The sequence below is a fragment of the Carassius gibelio genome, chromosome A24, assembly GCF_023724105.1.
Source record: "Carassius gibelio isolate Cgi1373 ecotype wild population from Czech Republic chromosome A24, carGib1.2-hapl.c, whole genome shotgun sequence".
NCBI classification, from domain to species: Eukaryota; Metazoa; Chordata; class Actinopteri; order Cypriniformes; family Cyprinidae; genus Carassius; species Carassius gibelio.
The window spans coordinates 15,243,287-15,257,149 of record NC_068394.1 but is presented as its reverse complement, the minus strand read 5'-3'; the positions used below and the strand labels follow the sequence as shown (position 1 = coordinate 15,257,149).

Genomic DNA, 13,863 nt, shown 5'->3' with positions numbered 1-13,863 from the left:
ATAAAATTACAACAATAAAATCTACAATTACAGTAAGTGCAGAAACATTACCCAACAGAGGGCAGCAGAGAATCAATCCAGCTGTCTAGGACAAAACATTCTGCTTTTTAATATATTAACAGATGCAAAATGAAGTTTTGTGTCTTTAGCTGATGTGTAGAAGACAAGAGCCTCAGATGAGTCACAACAAGCACATATTTACCATCCATCTCACTGAAGAATTATTGGAAATAATTATTGGATAACGAAAACCGGGACATTTCCTAGTTGAGTGGTCAAATCTCACATGTGATTATCTACAAATTAAAAAACTGACAGGCGTACAATTTCATTTTCTGACTATTTAACATTTTTACAAACTGTGATTATAATTAAAGTTTTCAAATTATTACTATAACAAACATATACAGGTCCTTTTCAAAAAATTAGCATATTGTGATAAAAGTTCATTATTTTCCATAATGTAATGATAAAAATTAAACTTTCATATATTTTAGATTCATTGCACACCATCTGAAATATTTCAGGTCTTTTATTGTTTTAATACTGATGATTTTGGCTACAGCTCATGAAAACCCAAAATTCCTAACTCAAAAAATTAGCATATCATGAAAAGGTTCTCTAAACGAGCTATTAACCTAATCATCTGAATCAACTAATTAACTCTAAACACCTGCAAAAGATTCCTGAGGCTTTTAAAAACTCCCAGCCTGGTTCATTACTCAATCATGGGTAAGACTGACCTGACTGCTGTCCAGAAGGCCATCACTGACACCCTCAAGCGAGAGGGTAAGACACAAAACAATCCCACAGCGTTATCAGGCCTCGTTATACAGTGCACACAAACAGTATTACTTTGTTTTAACGTGTATGGTTAGTATGTGTCTACCTTGAAACCAATAATAATATCTTTTGATAACTGAGGATAATAGCGCTCTTCTCCCGTCCAAGTTCTTCATGGGGAAAGTAATCGTTGTTTTAAACGTGCTGTAAAACGAAGACTGCTCCAGTCGGGGACAGGACAAGACACCAGAAGATTATAGCTAATATCTCAAAGAAGTGCAAAAGATGCATCTGGATGCTTGCCACAGGGCTTTAACCTTCCTGTCTCTTCCCCATCGATTATGTTACTCTACACTACATCGACCAAAAGAACATCCCTTTGTTTGCATATGTGTTACACTTGTCACTTTCCCAGTTGTTCATAGACACTAAACAAACGAAAGAAAACATTTCATTTTAAATAAGTAGCCCTTTATTGAGTGTTTTTAGCAGCGACATATTGCCTTCACAAAATGAAACGTAAACGCTATCTGGGATATCAAATATCAGACTTTTAGATCATTTTGAGATTGTCAGTAATGCCCTTTAAAGTGCAAATGCCCATATTTTCCTGGTTATTTTGAACCAAGTCCATTTCTTGACATCAGATATCAGTTTTCTGAAGAAAACTATAAGATTCTATGTAAGTAAATGAATAATTCACCCAAATAGAAAATGCTTTCAATCTTATTCACCATTTTTAACTTGCTTTCTTCTGTGGTAAAAGCAAGTAGTACATATTTAAATGATTTAACAGTTTTACATTTTAACCATGTAATGGATGGACTCTGGACATAGACAACCAGCTAAAGAGCTTTCATAGAAAACAAAACATAAATCAACCCAAACAAACCCCTAGGAAACACAAGCTTACTGGCGATGTACAGTGACAATAATGCATCTCTTTCATGTGATAAATATTATGCTATATGTCATGTAGTTTTTGTTATTATTATTATTACAAGAGCAACATTACACACCAGATGTGTCTCAAAACCTAAGGAACTGTCTTTGACATGCAACCGTCAAAACTGTGATTGTTGCATCAGTCTGATGTGTAAAGCACTATTTGTGTGATAGTACTATTTTCATTTCTGGGATAGTTGAACCAAAAATGAAAATGTGACGTTTATCTGCTCACCCTCAGGGCGTCCAAGATGTAGGTGACTTTGATTCTTCAGTAGAACACAAACAGAGATTTTTAACTCAAACCGTTGCAGTCTGTCAGTCTTATAATGAAAGTGGATGGGAATCACAGTTTTGAGAGTCACAAAAACATACACAAACAAAACCAAATTAAACCCTGCGGCAGTATACAAGTCGACTCACCAACCCTGCTTCTGGAGGGCTACATTTTGGCAGAGTTTAGCTCCAACCCAAATAAACACATCCAGAACAAGCTTTTTGAGGTCTTTATTTGCCCCAGAATTTCAGTAGGCCAATGTTTCCCATTTTCAAACTCTTCCTTATCAAAGACCTAAATCAACTCGTCAGCTTGTTAGTGGTGACTTCTAGTCTTGAAATGGATGGGTCAGATAAAGGAAACATCCAAAATGTGTACCAATGTGTTGGTGTGCCTCCAGAAACAAGGTTGCAAAACACTTAAGTAGACGACAAGTTGACTCACTAGGTAAGGGTTGCCTATCCTGCTCCTTGAGATCCTGAATTAAACTTTGGACCTGAATTAAATACATCTGAACAAACTAATCAAGGTCTTTAGGATTACTAGAAACTTCTGGGCAGGTGTGTTGGAGCAAAACTCTGCACAACAGTGATCCTTCATGAGCAGGGTTTGACAGCCCTGAGTTGAGCACATTTTAAACTCTTTGTAGTCAAACATCTGATTCAACTCATAACCTTTAGTACAGACTCCTAGATTTCAAATGTATGAAACAGATAAGGGTGAATTGATTAACTAGGTAAAGTCCTGCTCCTAGAAGGTCACTGTCCTGCAGAGTTTAGCTCCAAGCCCAAAATATCTGAACATCTGAACCAACCAATTACAGTCAGGATTACTCAAAATGTTAGGTCAGGTGAGTTAAAGCTAAACTCTGCACGAGTGGCCTTCCAGGAGCAGTACTGAGCGCCCATGCACTAGGTTTTGAGACACATCCACCTTGTTGCATCTCATCAGGCAGTCATAGGAATGCAAAAAGTATAAACATCTGTTTTTCAGAGGTCGAGGCCTCTGGCGTCCCGAACCTGTCCCCTCAGTAGAAAGCAGGTATGGTGTGTTCGATAACACAGCGTCTGCAGTGCTGTCGCACCAGTCGAAGTGCCTCAGGTGGCACCTCACACTCCTGTACGTTTAGTAACTGCAGCTCGGGACATCCCGCTGCTAGCACCACGAGCCCTCTCCCTGTCAAACTCTCACAGCCCCTCAGACTCAGCCTTCGTAGCCCTTCACAACAGCGTGCTAACACCTCCAACCCGGCGTCTGACACCAGCGGGCAGCGCCCAACATCTATAGACCTCAATCGGGGGCAGTTGCGAGCTAAGTGGCTCAAACCCTGGTCCGTCAAGCCCTCGCATCCCCGTGCATTCAGGTAGCGGAGCCGCGGACAGTAACGTGCTACATAACGCAGTCCAACGTCTGTTATGCGTATACAGTGTGCCACACTCAGATAGCGTAGGCGGCCCTCCAGGCGAGCGACCTCACGTAAGCCAAAGTCTCCAATCAGAGGGCAGTCGCTAAGGCTAAGCTCACGTAAAGCGGTGCAGTGCAGTGCTAGCTGTCGCAGGGCCTCGTCTGTTAGCCGGCTGCAGCGCCGCAGGTAGAGGTGTGTGAGACATGGACAATGAAAGGCAATGGTCCTCAAGCCTTTGTCCTCCAGTGATACACAGTCTGTCATGTCCAGGTATCGCAGGCCGATCTGTTGTCCATGTAGAGGTGTGAGCTGTAGCGATGCCTCCTCCGTCAGGCTGATACACGTCACTTTAGGGCAGCCTTAGGGGAAAGGGTGGGGATATCATCATTATTATAGTTTATGACTTCAAAAGCACAGTACACCCCATGCATCACCATTCCCGGGTTCCAAAACCCAATGAGATCCCAAAAGCAAACAACAAAGGGTGCAAAGGTAAAAAGTATTCTCAACTAGAATGGACCAGAGTCTTGGACCCAGAAACAGTATTTCATATGCAGAGTTGGGTATAAAGCGTTAAACAGAAACTTAACCAACACTGTCCATGTCATGACGTAAGTGGATTGACTTTACAAAGCATTATAAAGGCATTGAAAAGTGGTTGCTACCGTAGGTTGTTTTGGCATCCTAGTTACTATAGCTATAGCTAAGGTTGATAGGCAGGTGATGTAAGATTTGGTGCTATCTGATGCTAGACTGCCAAACTGATTTGTGAGCAACAATTTTGTTTTGCTACAATATCTGATGGAAAGGTGTCCTGAATGGTTGTCCAGGAGACTTGATAGGTGGATGCTAAGGTGTTTTAGATCTTAAGTAGTTATTAGCCAATTGCTAGCGATTTCTGGGTGGCTGCTAATGTGTTTCTAGCCTTGAAGTCAGTTATTATACTAAATTAATACAAATTAAGGCAAAAAGCTATAAGCTGTATTCTGTCCACTGTACAGTTTAAGCTATGTTCTATGTTCCACAAACCTATTCTGACTTTTTAAGACGCGCACATTATTAACTCTTATAGATTAATTCCTTATATGAAACCATCAGACCATTTCTTGTATTTTAAGATATATTTAAACCTAAGTATGAGCATCAGTTCCAGTTGTTTTGATCCTTTTTCAAGCAATAAATCAAAACTTGCACTGGGACTGCAAAGACCGCTGAGAAAAAGGAAATGTCACATGGGAAACAGCTACAGTAAACAGTCGAATTAAATGACTTTTTAAAATCTGAAATTTAGAGTCTACATAAGGTTTTCAAATTGAGGTGAATGAATGAAATATAGAGACCATAGGCCGAAAAAAAACAGGAAAAAACTGAGAAAAAGAATAAAGAAATCAAATCCAGAAACATCAAACCGGACAGTATATGTTTTTATTTCTATTGCAGTTACACTTCCTGCTTTTAAAATAAAACGTAACCATCAGAAATGTAGGATACTTTTGCAACAAGGGTGTATTACTTGTGGAAAGCAGAATGCATGCTGTGCCCTCTGCATGATGAATTACTGCACAGTGTGTGACTCTTACAATGAACTCAGCAGACAGACTCTTACTCTTTGGTTGAGTTTAGCAGCCCATCTTTCAAAATCGAGCAGACCTCACCTTCCCCCAGAAAAAGACTGAAAGACTGGCAACGATTCCTAGAGCTCATAATGTTTTTCCCAGAAAAACGTCACCACTTTGAATTACTCCCTGAATAAATCCACAAGCAAACATGGTATTCTGATGCTTAATGGCAGCTAATCCATCACAAGAGCACTTGAAAATGATCAAGATGTAACATGTTTTACTCGTTGACCAGGTAATGGATGTGCCACGCAAATACATACATTTGCAGGCCACCTGTAGCACAATTCAAAATATAATCTCCACAACAATGCATGGTATAGTGGTATAATATCGCACCTCAAGAAGTATGAGATTTATTAAAAATAAACAAATATGCATTGCAATTGGATGAATTTCAGGAAATCTTCAGAGGTCTTAATTAATCATCTACCTTATCCACTCTTTTCCAAAAATTGAGATCAGAAAGAATGCCATACAAAGACTTATTTTTTTTCACGACTTGGCACTGAATGTGGCGTTGTCTTCGGAGCATCTTTATCATTTGATTTCGGCATAGACCTGCATTTGCTTCTATGGTTTTTAACACTACGTGTGAATCGGTGTCGTGAATCGGTCGTTTTGGCAGATTGGCTTCAATATAAGCTGTTTGAAGACTAACAAGAGCGTTCTGAAATTACAGGATGTTTTTATAGTACAATGACCTCATGTCAGAACGAGGGAATTTTGACTTTTTTTCAGTTCATGACCCTTCAAAGGAGTTTTGTTTTTTTACCCGAATTCTCATTTTCATAATGTAAATTCCATGCTGAAAAGCCCACAATCCCACAACCCCTTTTCAAAACCATTTTATTTAGTGTTTATTTAACAATGCATATACAATACATTGCGTATAATAAATAATGATGCAATATATCCAAATTTTTCACCACGTAAAGAGAATTAAAATACTTTAAATGTCATAAAAATAGGTATAAAAGTATGTCAAAAAAGTATGCTTTATTTATTGTTTTTTTTTTCTATTTGTGTCATTTCAATTGGACTTTTATCACATGTTCTTGATAGGTTTTATTAGATTCAATCAAAGGCATATGGCAAACCAACTGCAATGTCTGCTAATATTACCTGATACGTCTAGATGTTCCAGATTGGGACACTGGGACACCACATCAAACACTGCTTCGTTGGACACATTATAGCAGCCTGCAACCTCCAAACGCCGCAGCTCTGGACAGCACTGAGCGACCACACGTAGCCCTCGATCTGACAGCCTCCGGCAGCCGCTGACCACAACCGTCTCCAGGGTCAGACAGACGTTGGGAGTGTCCTGGCATAACCGATGGGTGAGCACTTTGAGGGCTCGGTCAGCGTTCAGCAGCTCTCCGCTCAGACGAATGGTGCTCCAGAGTCGCGGGTCCCAGGCCAGGTTATACCAGCGGCGGCACGCTCGAGCGCAGCGGCACAGCTGAGGGGTGGACAGGTAGGACAGGACGTGTAGTAAAACAGAATCAGGCAGGATTTCAATGAGAGTGGTGGGAGGAACTTTAGAAGGCCGTGAGCGAGTGCCTGGAGGCGGGTGAACCAGGGCAACGGTTTCCCCAGTGACGTTAAAAGATGTGGAAGACGTTTCATGGCCATTTGGGACTGTTTGAGGGAAGACACAGGAAGGGTTTGACTTCAGAATGAGGGCAGGACTGGGAGTGCTTAGCGTCCTCATGCTCAAATCCGAATCTGAAAGAACAAGAAAAATCATAAATACTATCCCCTCCCCCTCCGCTGTTCAATTAAAGCTGTGAGTGTACACAATTCAACACTTCTTTTGATTGGTTATTTAAGTGCACCCATCTATTTATCACTACATCACTACTCGCACTATTTATACTACAAAAAAACATAGAATAGTGCGCTATTTTGTGGCTCTTTAATGTATCGTGACAGATCAGCACATGAAGCGATCATCTCGTCCTCTTTACTACTAGTTGTAGCACCAAAAAAACTTGAATGAACATGTTTCAATGTGGAAAGATGCACATTTTTCAAGTTTAAGTCCACAACAATCAATCTACCAACTCTGTCTGGATTGTTTATCAGATTAAATGGCAGATTGTGCATTATGATTGGTCAGGTGGCCTGTCAATCAAACTCTCAGCAAAAGGTGAATTATTTCAACTAGACATCAGTGGGATTAAATGCATGCAAATGCATCTCAGATTTGAGAAAGTCATTTAGAAATATGATGTAATTTACCGTATAAAGGTAAGAGAGAACCTGATTCTTGTCAGGAGAGAATGCATTAAATGTCTAGAAGCACAAAATATACCCAATATGGAAGCCATTAACTGGTTTGAGAAACATGTTTAGCACAAACGGTGTTAACTCAAGCAACACACTTAGGCTCTTTGTTCTCAAAACTGTTTTTGATATCTCATTATTGGAGGCTGATAAAAGTGTCAAGTTTATCTCAAATGCACTGTGCGCACTTGAAGTGCTTTCCACGGTTGAGTCTGCATTAATGGTCAAGCTTTCATTCTTTGCAGATCTTTCACCTATTTTGGAAAAGATGAAGTGGAAGACTGGGTGGTTTGGTAGATAGCTTGGGAGTTCTCTGCTAGATCTGGATTGCGACCTGGGACGCCTTGCCTGTATTTTTACTTACTTTGTGAGATAAACTGGCTTGTAATTCGCTAAAAAGATTTAGCTTAAAATGTTGACCTATAAAACAAGGCACTACCAACACCAAAGTCCTAGGTTTGATTCCTAAGGAACACATTTTTAGTTGTAACGTGCTGTAATTGTTTTGTATATGAGATTGAATATATCCCACAATGCACTGCACTCAACTTGACCTTCCATTTCCAAAGTGACATCAACCACAATTCTTCATATTTTTTTGACTTGGATTGACAAGATTTAAGATTTTTTTTTTTTATATATATATACACCAAATTAAACATTACACATTCATTAAGCAAAATAACATAACAGTGGTAACTAGTCGCCACTGACTAATTTAAGTTTGCACATACTGAGATGACAACATAATAAATAAAATGAGGTCATGTGACAACAATATACTACTCTCCAAAATGTTTGCTGCATCACATTTAAAGGGACAGTTCACCCAAACAATCTTTCTTTCTTCTGTTGGATACAAAAGAAGATATTTTGAAGTATGTTGGTAATTAAACAGCTGAGGGTAGCCACTGACTTCTATAGCATTTCTTCCATACTATGGAAGTCAATGGCTGCCATCAACTGCTTGGTTACCAATAGTCATCTGTGCTTTATACATACATACATTTTATAGAAATTTCTCTAATGTGACTACACCTACTTTGTTTAAAATTCATTTTTTACTGAATATTACACTTGATTCATTGCACATAGTTTCAAAAGTAAGCACATATTATACATAAACTGCAATATCAATTGTTACATAAAGTATAAATCATAAAGTAACAGTTAAATGCAGTTATTCAGCTAATATCTTGCCAATGACTTACTATTAATTACAATCTTTTCTCCTTAGGTCAGTGTGGGGCTGAACAGTTTTACTGGGTGGATTTACCTTTAGGAAACTGGTTCATAAGCCAATCATAAACTGAAAGATAATGAGGAGAAATATTAGGGGGGAAAGCATTTATAATAAGCTCTTGTCTACCCTTGCTCTCTATTTCACGTCCTTGTCAAGCCTCCTCCACAAAAATGAGCACAAAGGATGAGAGAATGGGAGCAAAACATTTCCAAAGTCTGTCTTTTGGACTCACGGATCCCCGTCCCTAAACTCTTGATTAATAGCACTGTGCTAAGCTTCACGATGGTCCTTCTGAGGAAGTGAGGGTTTATGTGTAATGATGCTTTCTTTACAGGACATTTTCTTTAGAAAGCACTTCGGCGGCTCAGGTCCTGACATGTTTTAACAGTGTTTTCCTCTGAAGTCCCACACATCCCATACATTGGTTATTTTAAGGCATCTGATTGACTTTGGTTCAGCTAATCAGATCCCAGTGGTTATGATAAAAGTAGAGTTTAGTGTACCGAGGGCTGGTCTTCAGAAGAATTACTTTAAGACTCTAATTTGATCTATATGCTTTTGCTCCAGACAGTGATTTACTGCATTTACAGGGACAGACAATATCCTTCCCTTCTTCCTCATGTGAAATTAAATTGCATGTGTAGATTTGTGCATTACTGTAGGTTTTGTCTAAGTGTGTGTGTGTGTGTGTGTGTGTGTGTGCATGTGTGTGTGTGCGTGTGTGTGCAAGTGCAGTAAGTCAAGGAGATCTGTGTTGCAGACTTGACCTGAGATCAGTCTGACTCACGTCGGGGTCATGATGACATACGCAGACTCTTACTCTCGAGGGAGCTAAATGTCTTCGGCATGACAGAAGACAGCTACACGAACCCCTCCAGACCCTCAGAGACAGTACCTCTGTATATTATAAACTGTATTATTGAATATAAAGTTACATACATTATTTACATTGATTCCTGCTGACATAGAAGAAGAGAGCGCCTCCTGTGGCAATACTGAGAATGCAGCACACACTGAACCATAAAAGACCTGTCTGTTTTATCATAATCTATCCCAATGCCTCACCTATTAGCTCATATTAAAATGTTCCTTTTGGAAAGACAGAATAAATGGAGACTAAAACAGCTGGCACAATGATACTGATGCATTCATTTCTTCTGATTATTATTCCAGTACTGCGTCTGGGACGGCTCCTGCTTTTGCTCTATAAATACACTCAGGCCGAGCTGTTTGCATATCAGTATATTAAACCATGGCCTGTTTTGACTGTGCAACTGCTGGTGTCTAACGGCACTAAAAATCCACTGCAGGACAAGCTGTCAGACCGAGTAAACCGATTTTACAGAAGGGGCTCTGAATTACTTCTCCTGTGACCTTCAGTACAGTCTTTCTGAGCGGCCACAACCGGCAGCGGCTTGCAGATTCAATCAGCTTCAGGCTTAAAGAGGAAAACACAGTGAAAGCTGAAGGATTCGAGAACGGCACCGAGGGAATTCACTGCTAAATCCCCTGCTTTCCTCTGCAACCGAACTGGCGGTTCTGGGTGGTCCGTTCATATTGTGGTTCCCTAGGGACACATATGCACTCGATATCTATGGGTTTGGTGCACACAGCTGGACGAGCCCCGGGAAGTTTGGTTCCCACTGTGGTGTAATGGGTCATTACCAAACTGCTCATCAAATATCCCAACCACTCAAAGGACTGACTCAGCTCACTGCTGAACACCGGCTTTCATACTTGGGATTCCTGTAAAACATAATGATGACCATCGGTCCTGCAAGCCCATGTGTTTATTCAAGCACTCTATAAACAATGGAGCAGACTTTTGGCTAGTATCCAGTGTTTATTAATGTGTGTCCTTTGTTTAGGCAATGTAATGACCCCAAGCTTATTCGAACTGACCGTGGGACATTGATGCCAAATAAATGAACGGCTCTCTTGATAACCAGCGTAAGCCATAATGCACAGCATTCAAGTGCTCTTATGCCACGGCTCATTGGAGCAATCCAACACACGACTGTCACAGAAACACACCATAATGAGATTTAAATCACTGTTCTTTATATACGTGTTTGAAAGTTTGCTTCACTTGACTTACTTGATTTAATCTTTAAAGTTGCCTATTCAGAGGGAACTCCTTACTAAATACATTAAAATAAAATAAAGGCAGACAAAGACACTTGAGACAAAACACTTTCCAGGCCTTGAAAAAGTTGTATATATTAAGCTTGCTATTCTCACGGTAAAACAGAATGGGAAGTAACTCGGTACAATGCTATCTGACTATAACCTGCTCATCTGTAGGCCAGTTTTCGGAAGCACGTATGATGTTTCACACTTTTTCCAATCTGTTGTTGAATGTATAATTAGACTTGCATCTCGTCAAGCTGAATGGCCTTGATGAGAACTGCCAAAGACTGCATATGTTGGAGGAATCCACAGGCATGAGATATCAGAGAAACAGGTTAACCATCTGGTCTTTAACTTGGACAAAGCAAAGCTTGAACATTTCATGTGAGGCCTTTTGGCTGAAGCTATTCCCCAGTGATGGATAAAACAGGACTGATCAAAAGGTTCAAAAGAAGTGATCATTCATAAGGAACATCACTGAATTAGCATATTCTTGAACTGAACATCAACTGAACAGTAATGGGATAAAGACTTTAGTTCTGCTTTACAATCAAATCCAGAGGCAAATATCCTGCTCTGTTGCATGGCAGTTTAAGATGCTCTGAATGTTTACAGATTTTGAGTGAGGTCTGCCAATATTATCTACAAATAAAGTGAACGGAGCCCATTTGTAAAATATTGATATGCATTTCCAGTAGTATAGTCAAACGACATGAACAATACGTGTTAAGATGATTTTAGTGTGAAATCATCACTTTTTCAGCTTAAAGTTACTTCCTGTATTACAACTTTGTTGCCTGACAATGCCTAAATCTCTACAACCCAAAATCAACGTAAAAAGATTTTCTGCAGATTTACAAATAATACATAAGTATGTTTAATGTAAGTGCTTTTATAAGATTATACACTTCAAATATTGCCATTGTAAGTGTAGAAAAGAAAGCTAATCCCATGAAAGCAAGAACAAAACGGAGACATGTACCTGTCCAAAACCTGCCGCTATGAAAGTAAAGGCTTGTTCACACCAGTACGAATGTTAACTCTTTCCTTGTCACTGACAGAATTTAACAGCTTTCCATGTTGTCACTGTTATATGGTAGGTGGCGCTATTTCACACCTTCTGAAAGAGTACGTAATGTCTGGATTAAAACTAATGTCCTATGTAAGCAGATGCATATGTTAAATAATGATCAACAAAAAATATACAGCATATAAAGCAAAAGAAATATCGAGCCAGGAAGTGGACTGCAAGATTTAGGGGTGTTGATGGAAGCGATCGACTCCATCTCTGCTTTGAACAGTGTTCTGAATCCAATCTGGACATAGTCTGACAAAAATGCGATTGTCTCCGATTTTTGCTCAAAAGGCTGCTTTTTTCACACACACAAAAAAATATTATTGTTTATAAAATAATAATAATAATAATATAAAATAGACATAAATATAATAAATACAAATTATTAAAAAAAGCTCAATAAAAAGATATACTATGTCTTTTTGACATTTTGCATGTCCAGATCTTCATATAATAAAATATCCTGGGAGCTATGAATTTTTTATTTTTATTTTGTGAAAATTATGAAAAATGTTGGCAGTTGGCAAAAAAGAAAAAAAAAAACAAAAAGAAACTCTGCCACAGAAAGGCACGAAATTACCACCAAATTGTAGTTTTATGTAACAGAAGCACTGAACAACATGTGAATAAATGCGCAAATCTTATTGGTTGGCCAGTTTTCTTTGCAGTGCAATGTAAAAGAGATAAAGACTAAAAAACTGGTCTCACTGATGGCAGATGCAAATGTTTGTATCACATTAAGAGCCTTTCATTCAATTTAAAAGTTTATCGAAATTCACCAAGTTTTTGCTCCAAATTTTCATCTTGGTGTGAACAGGGCTTATAGAATTGCCAGAGTGTTGCTATGCAGTTTTTAAGGTGGTCCTTCCTCACTTAAGTCTCTAGGACATCCAGGTCTTTGATGCAAGTCTATGGGATTTTTCTGCCCATTACATGCTATGCCTACCAAAATATTAAAGTATGATTGCTTACAGAAGAAATAGCACATCTCCTCCCAACACGTTGCATGACTTGAGGACTTAAACCATACGTTTGATCTAATAATTGGATGTTCAGACAACATGGACAAGCAGTTTCCTACCACCCTGGTCATTAATGAAGTGCCCCACTGAAACACACTCAAGATCTGCCTTCACATCCTCAGTAGAGGAGACTCGAGCATATGGCTCTTTACTGAGCATGTGCGACCACGGCTTGTCCTCCTTCTGGAGAGTTCACCAAGAAAAACAAAAACACCCAAAGGACCTCCTCCAAAGCCTACAAAAAATCTGCTGCAAGGACATTCGATCCGTCCCATTCTGCTCTCCACAGCTCATAGATCATACACGCAGCAGAAATATAAGGGTAAAAGCAATACTAGAGGCAAACTAGTGTGTTTTACATCCCTTCCAAGCAGTATTCCACCAGTCAAGACCCAGTCCAGCAGATCTGGTCTGTTTTACACCTAATCATTGGCTTAACTCCATCCGATTTCCATCATGGCACTGCAGTATCATTTAGCACCTTGAAATATAGACTATCAAAAGTTCTCGAGCAACTTGCCTGGAACACCAAAGATTGAAACTTAAGGACATGTGCACAGCAGACATGCTGAAACTCTTGCAGATCACACAAATCACAGACAAACAGTCATAACGGGTTGCAAGATGTTCTGGGAAGGCCCCCTGCTCTACATAGTTATGACAAGAAGCAAATAGTGGCAACTGCTGTAATGTGGTCATGGACATCTGGAGGGCTGACTGACTTAACCCTCTGATTTGGAAAGAGAGGGATTGATGAGGTAATGCTATGCTGTCCAGATTCGGTCCGTAGATTCAGGTTCAACCAGAGAGAAAGCCATGAACTGTTATCCCCAAGCACCTCGTAAAAGTTTCTTGTTTAGGAACCTCGGGGTTAACATTGCATCCCTCTTCAGAGAGGTGTTGAATCAGGTTGCAAAAAGGTTCGATCCTATGAGGCTCTACCAAACTTGGCTCCGTCAAAACGCAGCTCCTGCTCGTGTGTCGGTTCAGTCAGAGGGTAAGGACTTACATGCTTTCACAGTTGTGTTTTTAATGATTGAGAAGTTCATACCAACAGGGTGCCTCCTTTGAA

At 39.6% G+C, this 13,863-nt stretch overlaps 1 protein-coding gene across 1 annotated transcript in view; it reads right to left on the bottom strand.

Annotated features, from left to right (window-relative positions):
* Positions 1-1,241: 1,241 nt before the first annotated feature.
* The window catches only part of si:dkey-192l18.9 (F-box/LRR-repeat protein 7), a 30,237-nt gene continuing 17,615 nt past the window's right edge, over positions 1,242-13,863 (bottom strand). The window contains exons 3-4 of the mRNA XM_052542202.1: positions 6,155-6,760; positions 1,242-3,769 (exon numbers count right to left, since the gene is read on the bottom strand). Of these exons, the coding sequence (XP_052398162.1) occupies positions 3,033-3,769; positions 6,155-6,760 (1,343 nt within the window). The 3' untranslated portion in view covers positions 1,242-3,032. The remainder of the gene's footprint in view (positions 3,770-6,154; positions 6,761-13,863) is intronic.